This window comes from Anolis carolinensis, chromosome 4, assembly GCF_035594765.1.
Source record: "Anolis carolinensis isolate JA03-04 chromosome 4, rAnoCar3.1.pri, whole genome shotgun sequence".
NCBI classification, from domain to species: domain Eukaryota; kingdom Metazoa; phylum Chordata; class Lepidosauria; order Squamata; family Dactyloidae; genus Anolis; species Anolis carolinensis.
In genome coordinates this window covers 149045688-149066669 of record NC_085844.1, presented here as the reverse complement: position 1 = coordinate 149066669, position 20982 = coordinate 149045688, and the positions used below count along the sequence as shown (strand labels likewise).

The 20982-nt window shown below is 39.6% G+C and overlaps 1 protein-coding gene across 4 annotated transcripts in view; it reads left to right on the top strand.

Annotated features, from left to right (window-relative positions):
* dpyd (dihydropyrimidine dehydrogenase) overlaps positions 1-20982 on the top strand; it is a 668284-nt gene that overhangs the window by 498999 nt on the left and 148303 nt on the right. For all 4 annotated transcript variants that reach the window (XM_062977979.1, XM_008109224.3, XM_003220086.4 and 1 more), the window contains 2 exons: positions 8352-8472; positions 10338-10457. In XM_062977979.1, coding sequence (XP_062834049.1) covers positions 8352-8472; positions 10338-10457 — 241 coding nt within the window. The remainder of the gene's footprint in view (positions 1-8351; positions 8473-10337; positions 10458-20982) is intronic.

The following is a 20982-nucleotide window of genomic DNA, read 5'->3' as shown; positions in this document are numbered from 1 at the left end:
CACTTAAGGATGGGCTATTATGCTACAGAAATCATGTCTACATCCCTCCAGGACCAGGCAGAGAAAAGGCACTTCATCTGTGTCATGACTGCAAGCCAGCAGGACATTTTGGGCTTTTCAAAACCATGCATTTGATCTTACGGGATTTCTGGTGGCCCAAGATCCGCAAGGATGTGGAGAAATATGTCAATACCTGCCCGGTATGCCAGCGTTCCAAGACAAGAAGGGAGAAGCCCTCAGGGCTACTGCATCCCCTTCCTACTCCATCTCGTCCATGGGAGATAATTTCTGCGGATTTTATCACTGACCTACCACCCTCCCTTGGATATACCACGATCCTAGTGGTGGTGGACCTTTTTACCAAATTGGCCCATTTCGTTCCTTGTGATGGCCTTCCCACGGCCAAAGAGACTGCAGATTTATTCCTCCAACATGTTTTCCGGCTACATGGATTGCCCAAGAGTTTGGTCACTGACCGTGGATCTCAATTCACCTCTCGATTCTGGAAGGCACTGCAACAACTACTGGGCATAGACTCTCGTTTATCTTCAGCTCACCATCCCCAAACAGATGGGCAAACGGAGCGCACCAATGCCACTTTGGAACAATACCTTCGCTGTTATGTAAACTATCAACAGGACAATTGGGCGTCCCTATTACCTCTGTCAGAGTTTGCCTACAACAACGGTGTCCAGGCTTCAACCAAAGAAACCCCGTTCTTTGCAAACTACGGATTCCATCCACGTTTCTTTCCTTCTGTCATTGAAACCTCAGAAGTCCCCGCAGCGGAGGACTGGCTGCAAGAACTCACAGCGGTGCAACAACTATTGCTCCAGCAACTGGACCAAGCCAAGGAGGACTACAAACGCCACACTGACAGTCATCGCCAGCCGGGCCCCGAAATCAAGGTAGGAGATCGGGTTCTGTTGTCCACTCGCTTTTTGCCCTCCCACCGTCCCTGCCGGAAGCTAGATGCCCATTTCATTGGTCCCTATCCAGTGGTGGCGCAACTTAACCCCGTGACTTTCAAACTCCAACTTCCGCGCTCTATGCGCATTCATCCAGTGTTTCATCGCTCCCTGCTCCTTCCGGCGGATGGTGTGCGCCCTGATGCAGACCGGCCGGCCCCCACCCCTGTTTTGGTGGACGGGGAGGAAGAATTCGAGGTTCAGGACATTTTGAATTCTCGCTTCCACCGCCGCCGCCTTCAGTATCTCATTGACTGGGTTGACAGAAGGTTGACAGAAGGTTGGGTTGACATTCAAGGTTGACAGAAGCTGGGGCTTGAAGTGGGAGCTCACCCTGCTCTGAGGAGCCTCCAGTGGCAAGGGGATAAAAGCCTCATGACTTGATGGTTGGGTTGCTGACCTGAAAGCTGCCTGGTTTGAATCCCACCCAGGGAGAGTGCGGATGAGCTCCCTCTATCAGCTCCAGTTCCATGCGGCGACATGAGAGAAGCCTCCTACAAGGATGGTAAAACATCAAAACATCCGGGTGTCCCCTGGGCAACGTCCTTGCAGACAGCCAATTCTCTCACTCCAGAAGCAACTCTGGTTGCTCCTGACATGAAAAAAAACCAAGAAAACCCTGCTCCCTGGATTCAGTCAGCAAGTTCAGCAGCTCAGCGGTTTAACCCGCTGTGCCACCTGGGGCTCCCCTGTAACCATTAATATAACCCAAATACCATCATTCATTGAGAAGCGTATTGCCAATTTCAACACTTAAAATGGCTACCACACAACCCAACCCAAACAGTTCTGTATGTTCTCTTAAGAAACTGTACTTTCCCGCCAAAACTCTCCAACAAATAAATAGCAGCAAATTCTTTACTATGTACCCATAGTTCTGGGTAAATCTGTGCAGGTGCATTTTTTGAACTGTCATTCACCACATATTCACGCTCTTCTGCAGAAACCAATATACTCAAATCTCCACAAAGTCGTAGCTACATGAAACAGAAGTCAGTACATTAGAGAAGTACCATAAATCAGGTTTGATACAAGGGAATAAATTGTCATCTGTTTTCCATCATCATTGGCATTTTTGCAAAAGAATTGAATGCTGTTGTCTAAGGTATGAGAGCTGCTTCATGACACTTGATAAGGAGCTGAATATGATTGAGAAGAAATCAGTGCAGTATTATTGCTCAGTCCTGAGCAACAGTGGTAGACATTTCCTTTTTTTCAGTCTCCATGTACAGACTGTTATCCCAGATGAAGACCTACTTCATCACTTCGGCCATCATAAAAGAAAACATAGGAGGATCCAAAAAGCTTCTTCAGATCCTTCTTAAGACTAGAATGACCCCTTCCAGGGCTGTAGCCAAAGGGTGGGGGAGATTAGCAGTTCAAACCCCCCCCCCCCTATTTTTCAGTTTTAAAAAAAAACCCTGGCTTACTCATGAATTTTAACTGATTAACGAAATCCCCATGAGTGTCCACTGAAGTTTATCTGCCTTGAGTGTCCACTGAAGTTTATCGATAGAGCCTGATTTCCAAATTATTTTGTGTTATGGAACTACTCTTCATGATTCGCTAAAAAAAGTTTCAAACTCCCCCCCCCCCTCCATTTTTCTGGGAATGGCCCTGGCTCCTTCCCTTCCATGTTCAGGCTAGGCCCCATGTAAGCCGCCCCGAGTCCCTTCGGGGAGATGGGGCGGGGTATAAAAATAAAGTTATTATTATTATTATTATTATTATTATTATTATTATTATTATTATTATTCAGCCTTTTCCCTGGCATTTTCTGCAAGATGAATTAAAAAGAGTCTATTATGAATGACAGGACATCTTCAGACTTCTATTACACACAGTGGGAGTTTTCAACTGATTTTTAATATAACTGCTTATTTTTTTCAACATTAGTATTATTCATTGTTTTAATTGTATTTTTTGTTAATTCAACTTGTGAACAACCTTGGAACTCATATTAGAAGAAATGTCAGAGATAAAATATATGCATACATACAGTGGGCCCTTGTTATCCCCATAGATAGGGGATAGAAGACTCCCCATAGATAGCAAAATCTGTTGATGCTCAAGTTTTGTTATATGGCACAGTAAAATAGCATCCCTTCTATGAAATGGCAAAATCAAGATTTGCCTTTTGGGGGTTTTTTTGTTCATTTGCTTGGAAAATTTTCAAGCTATGGATGTTGCATCCTTGGATGCGGAATCCATGGATATGGAGGACTGACTGTATTTACACTTCTAAGAACCTTTTTTGTTTTGGCCGTTTTGCACTACCATTGGGTGTGCTGCTTGACTTATAATACAGATTATTCTCCACATTAGTGTTAAAATGCTTAAACTGAACAAATTGTCACACAGCTGTATGATTTGTACCTTCTCAAGGTTCTTTCCCTGCTAAAGTGGGTCCCATCAGGATAAGTCTGAAGTGAGCAATGAAAGTCACAGGGATGCAGCTGCTTTTGGAATGCCAGTGGAGCTCTCATGAATATTGCATGAGAGCCGCATGTATAGAGGAGATCTCCATTTTTATGAGTTGGAAATTTGCAGACTTAAGTTACTGGGGGTTTATTATTCATGTAAATACACTGTATGCCCTATAGAGGCACACCGTATGTCTTTGAATGTTTATTATTAATTATTAAAGCATTGGAAATAAACCAGGAGAAATTATATGAAATGGAAGAATAAAATAAAAAGCACTTCAAAAGGCATTCTTGTGTTAAATACAGCGCAGAACTGCAATTATTTCTAAATAGATGTCACATATTTCCTTTGGCATTATGCAAACATTTTGGCATGGAGTGTTAATATGGGTGATAATTGCATGGGCAGCAATGCTTCTGCATCACCTGAGCATTGATATTCTTATTCTTGTTGTTTATATTAACAATAGCAATAGTTTTAATCGAAACATGGTCTTCATTAATGCAAACTTTGTATCCTTCTATTTCTTCAAGAAGTTTAGAAAGTTATACTTGAGGATTGCCCAATATGATATCAGCATGGATAATAGAAAAAGTACAGTTACCCCTCCACATTTCCTGTTTTGATTCTTGTGGACTTCTTTATTTGCATATTTGATTAAAATGATCTCTAGGAATACCTAGGTCCTTCAGTATGACCCCGTAGTCAGCTTCCTCTAGTCATGCTGGAGGATCTAGATCAGTGGTTCCCAACCTGTGGGCAATGACCCATCAGTGGGCCATGAGAATGAAAATCCTGTCTGCAAACCTCCTTCCTCTTTATTTTATTTTATTTTATTTTATTAATTTTATTTCCGCTTCCTTCCACAGAACTGACAATTACATTGGCTAGAGCACATCAGCTCTAGATTATTAAATATGTTTTTTTGTGGGTGAGCAAATTACGACTACTGGATGGCATATGTTCTGTATCAGAAACCAGATCTGAAGTGGTCTATTCAATGAAATTTTCTGAATCCGCATCCTAAATAACCAAACCAAATCTATAGTTGCCCAAAAACTGATTCGTAACCCTTTTGGTACTAATATTGGAAAGTGGTCCCTGGTCAAGTGGTCCCTGCTCAAGTGGGAATTGATCAAAGTTATCCCTGGTCAAGTGGGCCCTGGTCAAAGTGGTCCTTGTACAAGGGGACCCTGGCCAAAAATGTTGGGAACCACTGATCTAGAAATTTCTAAAGAGAAAACGTCTCTAGGAAGGTCTGAGTCCTCCAATGTGATTTCATGGTCAGTGTCCAGAGGGAGTCAACTATAGAGAAAATCTAGAAATCCCTTTAAAATAGCAATTTATTTATTTGTGGTCTTCCCCTATCACAGGGGCCTTGTGTACCTAACCACAGTGAATATGGAGGGCTGTATGTCAATCTATTCATTTCTTAACTGGATAGTTTAAAATCCAGGACTGATGGTCATCCCACTGCATTTGCTTCACTAACTTCCAATGCTCCTCTTCACATCGTGTTCACAACAACTAAAGAAAACCACAGGGTTTAAAGGAGACTTCACAGAAGCACAGAGCTGGAAACACCATCTAGTCCAAGCCCCAGCCATGTAATACCCCTAAGCGGTGGGTAATCAAACCTTGTTAAAGATTTCCAATGAAGGACAGTCTGTGATCTTCCAAGGCAGACTGTTTCACTCTTGTTAAAAAGTGGCATTTGAATTCCAGGCTAAGGCTACTAACATGGCATTCTAAACATTGTAGAAGCAGGGGCAGTTGTGTACATTCTAATTAAAATGTTGTAATTGCCCTCAAAAATTGAGATTTATTTGACCAAGGTCATGATGTCTGAACCGGATTTTTGACTGTTGTAGTGCTGTGACACATTTCTTCACTGGGGTTCCAAAGCAAGTCTTATTTTTATAATATATATAATCTTGGTGGGAGGGATATTACATTAAGACTGTATTTATTAATTTAATAATAATATAGGTATTTCCGTTTTTGTTAACTTATGGAAAGGCATTGTCAGTAGCTGTCACAAGAAATGGGGCAGCTTATTACAGAGTGATAAACTGAAAGAATCAAAGAACATTACTGCTACAGAGCCATTACCAGTAGAATAGATAGCTGATTGTCCTCTAAAGGATGTGGCCTCATGAGGGAAATAAAGTGCTTGAAGATGTCTGTTTCTGTCTTTATAGAGTGAGTTGTGAGGTTTTTTCCTTCTCCATTTAGCTGTCTATCTTTCTGAACTGTTCCTCAAAAAGATATGTGTTCAAGTGGAAAAATACTTTTGACCTTTCCCAAATAAGTATATTTTTGAGTTATTTTGAGAGTTTGAATGGATGGCTTAATGAACACAAGGAAGACTTCTGCAAAGTTTTTGGGGCTGCTTGTGCCTCCTGCCAGATTTTTGTGGGCCCTGGAGAGGTGTGCTCCACAAAAATTAACCAAAATGGTCCTTCGTGTCCACTAGTAATCTAGTGATGGAAAGAGGATTCACCATTATTCATTTCATGGTTGAAACATGGCATTCCTAAAACCTGAGAAATGCAATCATGAAGGAAAACACTGATGTGAGAATTTTGTGCAGTTTTCATCCATACATCCAGAAGTGGTTAGGAAAATCATTGTGTACAGAGCAACACATTGCTTTTGCACCAAAAACACGTTTTCTCCCCATTAACTCATTTTGGATCAGATTATTATATACACCAGTTCCTCCTATGAATACCTGAGATAACTAACACTGTCATTTTTCCGAGATGTTGTCATCTGCAGATAATGCGTCTAGAAACATGTGTATTTTTCACAGACAAACTGACCCATTAGTAACTTCATATTCCATAATAACTAGAAACTTTCGATACTTGAAAGAGGATTTTGAAAAAGACCAATTATGAGACCTCTTCTTATGTTAGTAGGGTTCACCTGTTGTGGATATCAGTTTTCAGTTATTTTGTTCTTGAATGCAAAAGTGGAGATGTTCTCTGCCTCGGAGTGTGGTGGAAGCTTCTTCCTAGGAGGATTTAAAACAGAGGTTGGATTGCCATCAGTTGAGGGTGCTTTGTGCTTCTTTTTGTATGGCAGGGGATTGGACTAGATGGCTCATGTGGTCTTTTCCAACTATATTCTTCTATGATTCTATTATTTCCTTGCTTCTAGAATATAAGAAATTTTGCACATATGAATATGTTAGTTGTATAGAAAAAGCAAAAGAAAGCAAGCATTGCCCCACCACCCCTTCTGTCATTACACGGCAAAAAGGGGAGGGATGTGCAGGTAGCTCTGTCAGAACTACCCAAACAGCACTTTCCTCCCCATAGTAGTAGAGGAAGTACCTCTCGGCACTTCCACCCCACTTTTGGAGGAATGTGGGTGGGGCCAGCCATGTGTCATGTAATGGTGCACAGCTGGCCCCATCCAAGCCACACACAAAAGCGGCAAAACAGGGCAAAAATGGCCCTTGTGAAGAGGTCCTAAAGCAATGCTTCCATAAACCTAATGAATTCAATGACTCTATTTTAATCAAAAGTAAAAATAGGATTTGGGTCCCACTACATATTGTGTCAACAGAATTTTCTGTGCAAAATTACATGTGAATAAAATTTAAAAAAAATACTGAAATGCATAAGAAACTTGTGGCAGTTGACTATTTTTTATCCATGAAGTATCTTGATAAATTGAAGGGAGTTTAAGATGGCAACTTATCACCACCCATCACCCATTGATGGGCAGGAAATGAAGCATTGAGTTTAGTGGTTGATGGGTATTTGGGGCTGTTGGCCCTTGCCAGGGTACAGGATCACCCTCAGAAGAAGGTGCTCCCTGTTGCAAAGCATTTGAACTCAGGAAATTAGTTCCCTACACAGAGAAAAAATGTGCATATTGCCTGTCAGTTGTGACAAAGTTAACCAAAAAAAGTGCAATTATAAAAACGATGAATTTTATGAAATCTAAATGACTTTTTCCTTACTTTTGCCACAGCTGGATTTTTAAAATGTTAATATATTCCTCATGGGGCACAGGGCTGGTTCCTTCTCAGATTTTCACAGTTCATTATAGAATAATCCTAAAATATGCATCCAAGAGAGGTGAAATAGTTTTCCTTATTTTTAGGGCAAAGAAATGCTTGACCAAAGCGCAAATTTTAATTTTACATCTTAACAGTTTTGCATGTTGTATCTGGTTCTACCATGTGTGGAAGTCCATTTTCACCCTTGGGTATATCTCAGATATGAAACTTGTTCACACCTTCGTACGAGTCTTTGTGTTGTCTGTTGCACAAAACATCACATTAACTGTACTAGGATAGATGTTGCCTGGAATAACTGCTTTTGTTCCACTAGCAATTGCACATAACCACCCATGGAACTGCTTTAACATGTTGCATATTTTCCGTCAGCCTAACAGTGGATGCAATCCCACTTTTGCTTGGAAATATGCGTTGTTATGCTGTTTAGAAAAATATATGGATATCCATAGCTCCATTCATACTGTTCTCATACTTTCTGAATGAGAAAAACAGAAGCTTGTTGATTAATGCCTTCAAGTCATTTATGTCGCAAGGTAAACCTATCACGATTTCTTAACAAGCTTTGTTCAAAGGGGCTTTGCCCTTTCTCTTGTGAAGCTGACAGAGTGTGATTTGCCCAAGGTCACCCAATGGATTACCATTACCAAGTAGGGATGAACCCTAGTCCAAGTCTCTAAGTTGGAAGACACCAATAGCAGTCCATAGTACAGCCTAAGTAATTGTTTTTATTTGTAAGTAGCAAATATGTTGCAGATCTTCTTTTCCCCACTGCTTTTGAAATGCAGACATGGCTTAAGATAATGAGGCAAAGCAAAGCGTTGAAGTGTAATTTCAGCAAACCGCAGCGGAGCAGATTGTTGGAAAGTTTTGATCACATTACTTTTAATTATGCACTGTATTTATCTGACCTATTTGAACAGGATCCAGAGCTGGTGCGCAACATCTGTCGCTGGGTAAGGCAAGCTGTTCAGATTCCGTTCTTTGCCAAGCTGACCCCAAATGTCACAGATATTGTGAGCATTGCAAGGGCTTCCCAAGAAGGTAACAAATTCAGATGTATTCCCTTTTCACTGTTGTATAAGCTCAAAGCATGATTAAAAATGTGCATGGTTAATACTGTACCAAGGCTAGTAAGATACTATCATGCCAATACTACTTTGGCTATGTTTACATCAGAGTATTAATTTTAGCACAAAACTACCTATGTAACTTTTTAAAAGGCTTGCCATTTTTCTTCAGCTTTTTTTTAAATTCTGAAATACTCACAAGAAAGAATGCCATCAAATATTAATACTTGGTTTATATCATACAACCCCGGCATCCTCTGCATTTTAATTATTTATATTCAGCAAAATTTGTCCTCTCTTGGCATTTTCTAGATTGTCCAGTGCAACTGTATGGTGTTCTTGGGTTAGAAGTCATTCATTTCAATACAATTTGCTATTTTCACAGTCTCAGGTAGCCACACAAAGTCCAAGAACATAATTGTGCCTTCTGTTGTAATAATCTCACATATTTTTTCAACCCCACTCCAGATCAACATCACTGTTTGTGGCATGTGTAGATGGCCCCAATGTTGCTCTCAGTACATTCATATGTCTTTCCCTTGCTCCATCTTCCTTTGCTTCAGCTAGTAAGACCCTTGATCCAAGCATGCAATTTATTTCCAAGATGAAATCCAGAGGTTATAATCTCAGACATTTTAAATTTTATGCATCAGATTCTATACACACAGACCTCAGTCAGATGTGAGACCAGCTCAAAGAATTGTCTGAAAGCATGGTATCTGAGGGAGCAGGAAGGGTGTTTTAATTGAAAGTTATTTCAGAATTTGATTTAGTTGAAACACTTCCATCAAAATTACCTCTTGATGTTTCATTTGAGCAAGTTATCTGAAAGTGGACATGTGAATGTCAAAGTCAAAGTGGAGCTTTGCAATAAAGACTGCGAACACACATCCTCCCAAAACGATTCTGCAAAATTTACCCATATATTCCTCCTAGAGTAAAAATGTTACATTGGAACTCATGATCAGCTTGTCTTGAGTTAAAAAAAAAAAGAGTATACGAAATGGCTTTTAAAATTATTTTTAAAAATTTGAAGAAAGAATGTGTTTTATCTATTTTAGCTACATTAGAGGAAGTACTGTGCTTAAATATCCCAAAGGCACTAGATTTCATCTGATCCTGGAAGCCATGTATGAGGATCCAGTGGTTACTACTTGCATCAGAGACTGCCTATGAATACCAAGTACTGTAGGCTATATTTCAAAGGAAGGAACTGGCAAAACCACCTCTGAGTATTTCTTGCATAAGAAAAGTGATTAAATTCATGGGGTCACATTAGTTGGTAGGTGACATGAAGTCACATGCACATGAAAACACACAGAGATGAAATATTAAATTAAAAATCACTCTGGAAGCAACAGAACCAGTTCAGAAAAGCTGCAAATACATTTACTAAATAAATTCACATATTGCTTTTTCCTTCATAGATTTGGCCCTTCGGTTTCCTTCAGCCATCTCCACATGTTTGGGGTGCTAAGTCCTAAAAAATCAACTGAGTATGTCCAGTAGTATGGGAACTGAGGTTCAAAACATCTCAAGTACTAAATGTTCCACACTCCTTATATCAAACCCTGTGTATCTTTTTCATCTAATCTGCATTTAAGAGAGAGTGTTACAGAAACAACAACCTCCTGTTAGGATTTCCAAATGTGAAGTGCTTGAAATGTGGAATTTTTGCTACAAATATTCAGTATGCTAATACTAAAATATGATACTGTGACTGCTGCTGCTGTTTATGCACAAAGCTAGACTTACCTTTTGCTACCGCTGTGGAATAATGTCCAATGTCTCTTGCTGTGTGAACATGCTTATTAAGGCTATTGCTGTCTTTGTTCTCAGGTGGTGCAGATGGTGTTACCGCCACCAACACTGTGTCAGGGCTGATGGGACTGAGAGCAGATGGCATACCATGGCCTGCGGTTGGACGGGGGGACAAGACCACATATGGCGGAGTATCAGGTAAGTGTTGCCCTTTCCTGTGAATAAAATGCTACCTCTGAGGCCAGCAAACTATCAGGAGTGTACTTGTAGAATATTGTGTCTGCGATGTTTTAAACCTTGTTGCTGGTCAGTGTTTTCTAATAGTCATGACAGATGGAACAGATTGAGTGTGAACACTCTTGGGTTGCCCTTTCCTTAATGGTGAAACACTGCAGCAGAGTGTAGTGATAGGGTCACTCCAGTGGAAGGGGAAAAATCTCTTTCCTCTCATGACTCACAGTTTTCCTGGAATTCTTCATTCTGTCACAGTTGTCAGGCCACATGTTAGACAGAGGCTAATCAAAGGGCACTGCAAGAAGAAAAAACAAACAGTCCCAATGCAACCTATGAGGAATCCCCCCTCCGAGGCTGAACTTGGCATCTCCTGCCTTCCTATAATCCACCTTCCTGCCATATTTCCATAAGTACTTCCTTTGGGGACCTGAAACCCACACACATCAATGTCATATTTCTGTATCTTATCCCTTTATGATATAATATATCTGCATACTTTATGTGATAGATTCCAACACAGAGCATTATTCTAAACCCTCTATGAAAGCAAGTGGGGAAGTGTTTTGGTACATGAGTGCAGTTTTAAAAAGGAAAAGATTTTGCTGATGGATTAATCTGTTTGACCCCATGCCCTCAGTTGCTGTGACAACATGAACCTGGTCCTGCAGAGACAATGCTGTAAGCTTCTGGACTGTAGTGGTATGGAGATTAGTCTCCTTGGAGATATAAACAGTGGTAAATATTCATAGCATAATGGTGTCCCACTGTTCCAGCAAAATGCAGCTGAATCAGGCCAAATATATTGAGAGAAGGCTGGACAGACAAAAGGAAACAGACTTCTTTCATGTAGTTCTATTGTGTGCAGGGGGAAAAAAACAGGAGGGCTGTCCAATAGTGATTAGCTTGCTGGTATGTGTATTTTATTTATTTAATTGACTTATGAATGTATAGAAACCATTGACAGCAGCAAATTGGTCCATGGCCTGACAAGATAAACACACAGTGTTAAATAAGGTGTATTTAAAGTTAAATATAAAAATGTAAAGAATGACATGGGTTTACTGCAAAAGTAAGCCTATTCAGCTTAATCCGTTTGAGATGTCGGGTGCGGAAGGGGGTAGCAGAGAGGTAAAGGAACAGACAGACTGACAGGAGAGGATGAGGGATAGCAGTTGCGTACTCTTGGGGTTTCTATGTTACTTCCTACGCTTTATTATCCCATTTCAATTTTTCCAAGCTGCCATGTTGACTGTGATAGGGAGGAAAAAAGAGGTCGCAGAGGGTTCTGTGCATTAAAAATTAATAAAAGAACTATTGCAGTAGTATTTTATATAAGCAACACCATTGGGTGATATGGGTTAGGCTTTTTTTTCAATCTTTTCATTCATTTTAAGCTGCCATTTCAGAATATTCCTTCATGGCATGTCAGTCCAGTAAAACTATAAAATTGCTACATTATGAAAAGCGTGTCCTCTATGTCACAAATCTAAAGCATGTGTATAGCAGGGATTATAGCAGCACCTGAACTCTTTGCCCTTTTCCATGCCTGTCCCCATTTCCATATTAAAGCTCAGTTTTTCATGGTTGATAATTCAGCTCTTTTCAGCGGTGGGTGGGGGCATATCACTTGCAGCAGAAATATCCTAGTCTGCAAAAAGTGTGGGAAATTTCTCCTCTGAAGCATAACTTCACAGTGTCAAAAGCAAGCAGCATTAGATAGCGTGTTTCCAGTGCGGCTTTCAACTTTTCTCATTTACAGCTCAGGGAAATAGATGTGTGTAGAGAGCAAGATTCAAGAGGCTATAATCATGCCAAAGCATTTTAAGTGGAATGTGGAAAAATTATCCTTTGGACTGTGTTTTCTAGATATTGGGAGTTACTGTCCAAGAAAATGACATTCTCAAGCTCTAATTTTAAGTCACCATTGATTGCAGTACAGCTGAAATCCCATTGATTCCTGGACAGCTGAGCAGATGATGACTTCGTCCATTCAGCTTTTAAGAGCATTTGAAACAGCTAGATTTCAGAAATGTATGACAGTGGTAAATCAATTCCAGAGAGAGTCAAATGTATTAGGTATATTTCTAATTGTTTGTGTAAGGACAGTTGCATACTAGGCTTAGGCTGGAGACATTCTTCAAGGTTTCACAACTCCTTGAATTTGTCAGTGTCTAGGACAGGGGTCCTCAAACTAAGGCCCGGGGGCCGGATGCGGCCCTCCGAGGTCATTTACCTGGCCCCCGCCCTCAGTTTTATAATATAATATATTGTATATACATATAATATTGATAATAATATTATAATGTAATACAATATAACACTAATAATAATACCATATAATAATATTGATTATGTATTCTATATTACATATAATATTACTAATAATATTACAGTATAGTGGTATAGTTCAATATAGTAATATATAATGCTAATATTGTGCTATGCTAATAATATAATATATTGCATGTACATATAATTTGTAAGCCACTCTGAGTCCCCTTTGGGGTGAGAAGGGTGTGATACAAATGTAGTAAATAAATGCAGTAAATAAATAAATAATAAATAAATAAATTTTAGACTTAGGCTCGCCCAAAGTCTGAAATGACTTGAAGGCACACAACAACAACAACAACAACAACCCTAATTAACTTGACTATCTCATTGGCCAGAAGCAGGACCACACTTCCCATTGAAATCCTGATAAATGTATGTTGGTTAAAATTGTTTTTATTTTTAAATATTGCATTGTTCTTTCGTTGTTGTTGTTGTTGTTGTTTTTGCACTACAAATAAGACATATGAGGTGCATCGGAATTTGTTTGTATTTTTTTTCAAATGATAATCCGGCCCCTCAACAGTCAGAAGGATTGTGGACCGGCCCTCGGCTTAAAAAGTTTGAGGACCCCTGGTCTAGGAGAATATGCCATTTCTCCAGTACTGGAAACCAAAAATAACTTTTATATTGATCAACCAGAATTTGTAATGGTTTTAATGTTGGAAAGATGCCAGAGCTCTTTAGCTATGGAAACTCAGTGCATGATCTTGAGCAAAATACACTCAGTCTTAGAGGCAGTATCTACAAAAGATGAAATACTCTGGAACAATCTACCCCAAAGCTACCATGAACGCACCTGAAACAGGCTTACCCATGGTCCCATAAATCAGCCATCCCAGTCACAGTCAGACTCTTTCTTATTTAATGTAGTTGCCTGGTTCATGACCAATGCCACAGCTTTCTAGGGCTGGAAAATTTCCCTGCTCTGATATGAGTATTTGAACATATAGCATTTCAGAAGCTTTCCACCAAAACAGTCAAACAACACAAAGGTTGCATTTTTGATGGAGCAGATCAATGTCTTAAAAGTACATTGTAAAAAAGTATGTTTTATACTTTTTTATAAATGTAATTTATAATTTAAAGTATAAATCTAATTAATGTTATGATATTTGACTAGTTTAGGAGTATAGGTGCTGGAAAAGGTCCCTTTTGTCCCTGTTTTGGATCCAAAAATATCCAGAACTCTTATCAGATACTCAAAATGAGCCAAGATCTCAAGATTCTCAGTTTGTGCACATAGACTCCTTTGTTAATGTCCCATTTATTCAGGATCTGTGCAGTCATTTGAGAGAGTGGTCTACCACAAGAATTGTCTAGTCAGGGCCTCTCTGTTGGCTGGGTGATCTCAGAAAATTGACGTATAGTTCTTTACTTCTCTGAACCACTTACTCAAACCTTTTTCTTAAAATTTCGTAGAACCTTTAAGAAAAAAAGCAAGGAGCCTCCCTAAGATCTGGCCATTTGTGAACATGTATCAGACATGTTTATTTTAAAATCAAATATATGTTCCCTAGACAGTGTCCTAAGAGTACAAAGCAGAACACAGGGACTTTTGTATTTGGAAGCCTTCCATTTTAAAGGATTTATAATCAATTTGTCTTACAGTGGTTATTTCCATGCTATGCAATTGTAGCTAGCTACAATTGATTCTATAGGTGGGTAGCCTGTTATCTGCTTTCTGCTATGCTATTTTTGTATTACTGAAATAAATTATTCTAATAGGATTAACTCCAAATTATAGATTTGTAAGTGTAATGTAGTTCGCATTGGGGGGGGGTGTGTGCCTCTGTGTGTGTGTGTGTGTGTTTTCAAGGGAAAAAAATACAAAAAGTCTATTTCAGAATGAATGACAGCAAAATGGCATCTATAAGTATTTCAAATTACTTATTTATTATGAATTAAAGACAAGAAACTGTATTATATATTAGGAAAATATATCCATATCCTCAAAGTATATATAGTAAGGTCCACATTTTTTTTGGTAAATTGCAAATAAAGACAAGTGCCTTGTTTAGATACTCAAAATGAGTTAATATCTCATTGGAGGACAAAGTAAATAAAAACATGGGTCAGTGGTCTTGTTGGACCTAACAATAAACAATAAATTTTACCTTTCATTGATATGTATTCCTTTTAGGAAAATATCAGGCAGTTTTATTAGGCATACATTCAATATCCCACCTTTCTCCCAGTGTGGGACCCAAATACAGTTACATGTAAGGTATGAACCAATCCTAAATGAATAACTTATTCTGGACTAGTTATGAAAAGAGGGAGAATTTCATCCTGAAACAGTAGAATCAGAATCCTTCCCATTCAGACTAGAAGGCATAGGACTGAGTGTGCTGGTATGCACACACATATGTTGCAAGCTCACATACAAACACACAGCTCTTCCCCTGATAAGTTTCCAGAGATTGCTCTTGACTTTTCAACAAATTGTTTGCCAATAGAATGTCCATCTCATGTAATTATATTTCCAAAACCCATAACTATCACAGCCATATCTTTGCAGAGCAAATATGTTTAGCTGTGATGACAGATGAGTGGAAAAGTATTTTATTGGACACCTGGCTGTTTACTTGGAACTCATTTTAGAAAATATTATGCCTTTGAAAGATCCATTGACCAGGAGTGAAAAAGCATGGAGTATCAGGAGCCAAGTCTGAAATTTAAGTGTTAGTCACTAGAGATATAGATTTTTCTTAGTTCTGATTCTTTTACTCAGAATTGATCATGACTGCTTGGAATCTGAAATATTTTAAAATTCTTACATTCTTTGCTTTGTAGATAAAACTATTAGGAACTTACAATGAAAGTACAACAGAAACGGCAGTCTTTCTAAGCAGTTCTGGTTTATACGACATTTAGGGTGCCTCCACACTGTAAAGTTTATGTGGTTTTGGCGCCATATTAACTGCCCTGGTTTAATGCTATGGAATCCTGAAATTTGTGGTTTGGTGTGGTACCATATTCTTTGGCAGAGAAGACTAGAGACATTGTCAAATTGCAGTTTCCGTGATTCCATTGCCTTCAGCAATGGGAATTAAAATGTTTTCAAACTGTATTGACTCTACAGCATAGGTGCACCATTACTGAAGTAGTGAGGGAAGACATTTCATAATCAGAAGGACACTGAGGGCCCATCCAGATAAACCTTTAACCTGAGACCTGTTTCATTTTTACTGGAGGGATCCAAATGATGCCTCCGGTAAAACCAAATAAATTCGGAACAAAGTGGGGTTTGTTTCCCTGCTTTGTTCTGAATTTATTAGATACCTGGTAAGACCTGGATCTTACATAAGATCCGGACCTTATCAGTTGTGGGCCCTTTGCAGATTGGGCCCAGGAACCACAAAACGTGGTCCCTGGACCCAAACTGCACAGCCAGTTGCTTAATACTGCTTTACATAATTTTTTCCTTACATAGTTTCTTCCATGGCAACCATAAAAAAGTAGCTACCAATAGATGGAAAGAATAGAACATCATGGGAACAAATAAGAATCTACCACAATAAAAAGAGTGTCCAGATTCCTGCATCAACTTGTACTTAACTTAATAGTTTCTCCCAGCTCAACTCTTCCGAACATGATGATAATAATAATAATAATAATAATAATAATAACTTTATTTATACCCCGCCACCATCTCCCCGCGGGGACTCGGGGCAGCTTACATGGGGCAATGGCCCATACAACATAAGGACAAAATATAAGCAACCTAGTACAAATCACAATATAAAAAAGATAAAACAGTAATATAATATATCAATTAAAACAACAATACAGGATAAAACAATACAGGATGGAATCATCATTCATCCTTGTTCTGATCTTGAGCAGAATGCCCTTCACTCTACCCATGCATCTGATGCCCAGTAAAGTAAGTTGCGAAGAATGAGTTACAATTATGACAGTAGAGTGCAAATCATAACTAAAGACCTCTTCACATGGGGCATTTTTGCCCCATTTTGTTGCTTTTATGCACAGCTTGGATGGGGCTTGCCATTCATATGGCAGGCCCTGACTACATTCCTCCCAAAGTGAAGGTGAAGTGCCAAAAAGTGATTTCTCCTCCACTGCGTGGAGGAAAGTGTTGTTTGGATAGCTCTAATTGAGCTACCCGCACTTTACTCCTTTTTTTGCCATATGATGGCAGAAAGGGTGGTGGGGCATCACGCATTTCTGTGCATTGCCACCCTTTCTGCCATCTAGTAGGGGGAGGGTAAGGGTGTCAAAGAACTCCCTCCCATCCCCACAATGTGATGGGGGGAGAAGGGAGAGTGTGGGGCACCACGAGCCACCCTGCATGCCTTCCCTTTTGCCGACGCAATGGCATGGCCTAAAAGGGCCATGTGAAGAGGTCCTAAGTAGTGATTGTGAATGCAAAACAGTTACTTTTTTATTCTGCCAATAATCAAAGCATAGTTGAATGATGTTTCCATTAGGTTTGAGATGATATCACATTAAAGTTCTAACATGCAGGTCTGTGTTTCCCTAGCGCTTGATTTGCTCCTGCAGAATTCTGGGAAATGTAGTTTAGGTAAGCTGAGGATCTCTCTGGCTGAGAATTCCAAAGGTTCCACCATAAACTATATTTCCCAAAATTCTGCAGGAATAAACTTGGCAGTTGGGAAACGGGTACCTGCACTTTAGAGCTCTAATGGAAGGATTTGGCTGGGAAAAGATAGTTAGCTAAGTAGTTAGTTGAATATAAGTTATATATAAGTTATATAGGATTCCGGCCAATGTTTGAAAATAGCATGATCACAAACACAAATGATCTAAATAGTTGCCTGATACTGAGAAGATGGTATGAGGAGAGCATTCCAGAGATAAGGAGCCACCACGAGAAAGGCGTTCTCCAACGTACCTACTCATGCTATATTTCTTATTATGGATTGATGAAAGCATTTTAAATGCACATTTCATCTTTAAAGATAACAGTGCAGCATACAGATATAATTTAAACCATCAAAATATAATCCAAACAATAAAATGTCTATAAACACATCATAATTACTAGTATTGTCATGAATAGAAGTACTGATGGTAAAGGTGGTAGTAGCAGCAAGTAGAAGAAAGAATATCCCCCACCTCCCAAAATTACCGGAATTATTTTAGTTTTTGAATAGTTAGCAATTCACTGTTTTTTTACAACTGAGTCTTTAGTACTGGTAGCATTAATCCAATTAATTGACATGATATTAGAAACACATTGTCTGTGTATAAGAAGACAAAGAGATCATTTTGTCTGCAGTAGAGATGGGGAAAAACGACTACCACAGAGTTTGGTGCCTGTGTTTTTGATAGATAATAAACATCAAAAAAAGTAGGGGGCTTCCAATTGAGGGGGAATGTAAAATTAATAAAGAAATTACATTTTACATCAACTTTTCAAAAGGCTAATTATTTTAAGTGTCAAAAATGTTCTTGTATAACAAAAATGAAAATCCATACCATTGTAGAGCAGCTAGATACCATGCTATAGGAGTCCCTAACAAAAAGATGCAAATTATTCACCGTGAATGCAACAGAATGTACTGGATGGTATATCAGTTATGATTCATTATTATCTAGTCACTCTTTTAACAACCAGTGTGCATGCCTTTCGCTGTTTTATTTCTTTGATCATCCTTAAAAAGCAGATCTTGCATTAATATTAGGTTTGGCTTTTAATAGCCTATTAATCAAGGATTTATAATTTTCACTCTTTGTAAAAATTTATGATTCAGTTAACCAAGCAACAGCAATATTTTAAAGGTTAATCAGATGCCAACAGTTTCATTTTTAAAAGCTGCTTTGTTCTCCAAAGGCAATAATATTTAGCATTTGTACAGTGCTTTACCATTTTTGTTCCACTTACAGCCTCATCAGACAGGGTGATTTTAGTGACCTAGGAGGCCTCGCCCCCAACTGAGGTGAAAGCATCACAAGATGCTACCCCAAGAAGGGAGGCTTCCTGTGTCAGCACATAGCCTCCCTGCAGTGTCGACGCTTTCTCCATGTGATGCAGGACACTTTGCCAGAGCTTTCTGATGAGGTTCTACAGTAGGGGGAAACATCGCCCCACACCCTGCATCGCTGCTTTCCCCATTGCATGTGGGAAAGCGTCACTACCTGGCTTCCCCCCACACAGACTCCATTCTAAGCAATAAGAACACAGGAAGCCTTCTGTGTTCTCTGGTCTCTGTCCCAGGATGCTTCCAGGGTGGAGCCAGGATAAAACCCCGCCAGACGTCACCCTGCATCATGTGATGGGCTCTGGCAGTTTCCATCCTGGAAGCATCATAGGATAGAGCAAGAAGTTAATTTGATGTGGTCTTAAGTCAATCTAGTCAATCTAGTTAAACTCCCTTAGAGGGGAAAAACAATGAAAGCTCCCCCCCCCACCCCAACACAATATCAATACAGTGGGACTGGGAGTTGGCTCCTGAAACCCCCATAGATACCAAAATCTATAGATGCTCAAGTCCCATTATAGACAATGACATAGTAAAATGGTGTCCCATATATAAAATGATGAAAGTGAGGAATGTTGTATCATTTTTAAAAAAATAATTTAAAACCTTGTATGGTTGAATCTATGGATGCAGTATCCATAGATGAATAAGGCTGACTGTACCTTCATTAATATCTGAAGGGTTCAATTCCCTGTGTAAAATAAGCAACTCTTTTTTGAAAGCCAAAAATAATTTTATGGTTTATACAGTATATATTCTTGTGTATGCAATTATTTATTTTTTTAAAAAGAATGTTTAAGATATTATCATATCACTTACACTGTTCCTGTGATATCTTCAGAGGTTATCTATGAGTCTAGGCTTTGGTTGTGAAATCTCAAGCCAGAGATCTTCCTGACCTGGCATCTGTAATTGAAAGCGTGAATAACCCACACTCATCCAGTGAACTCTATGGCCAAATGGATAATTTCTTTAATGTGGGTTTCCTCAACTTAAGTCCATAGAACCATAGAATCATAGATTTGGAAGAGACCTCATGGGCCATCCAGTCCAACTCCCTCCCCAGAAGCAAAACTCAAACTGCTATAGAGTAATGCAGGCATGGGCAAACTAAGGGCCCGGGGCCAGATGCAGCCCCCTGGGCACTTACCTCAGGCCCTTCTCATTTTCCCTGTCCTCTTCACATAAAGCTACGGCGGCTCACCACATCCTTATGCAGAAAGGATGGGGAGGGAAGGCACGCAGCAGCTGAGAACCCTCTGAAGTGCTCTCAGCCACTGCATGTCTTGCCCTTCTCCCGGTATAAGGACGATGTGAGCAGCTTGAGGACGGCTTGAGGAAGGCACGCAAGCAGTTGAGAGTCCTCCGGGGTACTCTTTGATGTTGTGCGCCTCACTTTCCTCCCGGCTGAGAGGACAGCCCGAATATTGAGGGAGATGTATTGGGGAGGAGTATTGGGGCAGTCACAAACATGTCCCATTTTCCTCCTGGCATAAGGATGGGGTGAGCATAAGGAGGACAACCTGAGAATGACCCGCCCCTCCTGGCCCCACCCTCTCCCAGGCCCTCCCCGTCCTGGGTCCATCCCACCCAGCGTGTGCCTGGCTACTCTCTTTCCTGGCCTGGCCCAGCCTCCCAGCCAGGCCCACAATGTGGCCCCAAGGCAAAAAAGCTTGCACATGCCTGGAGTAGTGGCTTTCTAGATCCAAATTCTGCATCATGGCACAAAAACATTGTGTGTTGAAGAAATCACTTGATCACAATAAAAGTAAGATGATGATGATTATGATGATGATGATTATGATGATGATGATTTATAATCTGTTTATCTTCCCAAAGGGGACTCAGAGTGGCTTGACACAAAAGCATTAGTGTATACAATTTAAAATACACAAATATCCAAACATTAAAACATAATTAAACACAAAGAGACTCAGTGGGAGTTTTCTCAGGCAAGTTTGTTGTGTGAAATTGAAGCTCATGCTGTACATCATTCTTGTAGCTGGATAATGTTCAATGCCAATGTTTAGACAGTGAGATTTCACATACATCAAGTTACATATAACCTTGTCTCTCTGCTTAATTACAAGATCGCAGAGGAATTGTCTATGCACTGTATAATTAATGCAGTTTGACACAACTTTAACTCCCAGGGCTCAATGCTGTGGAATTCTAGAAATTGTAGTTTA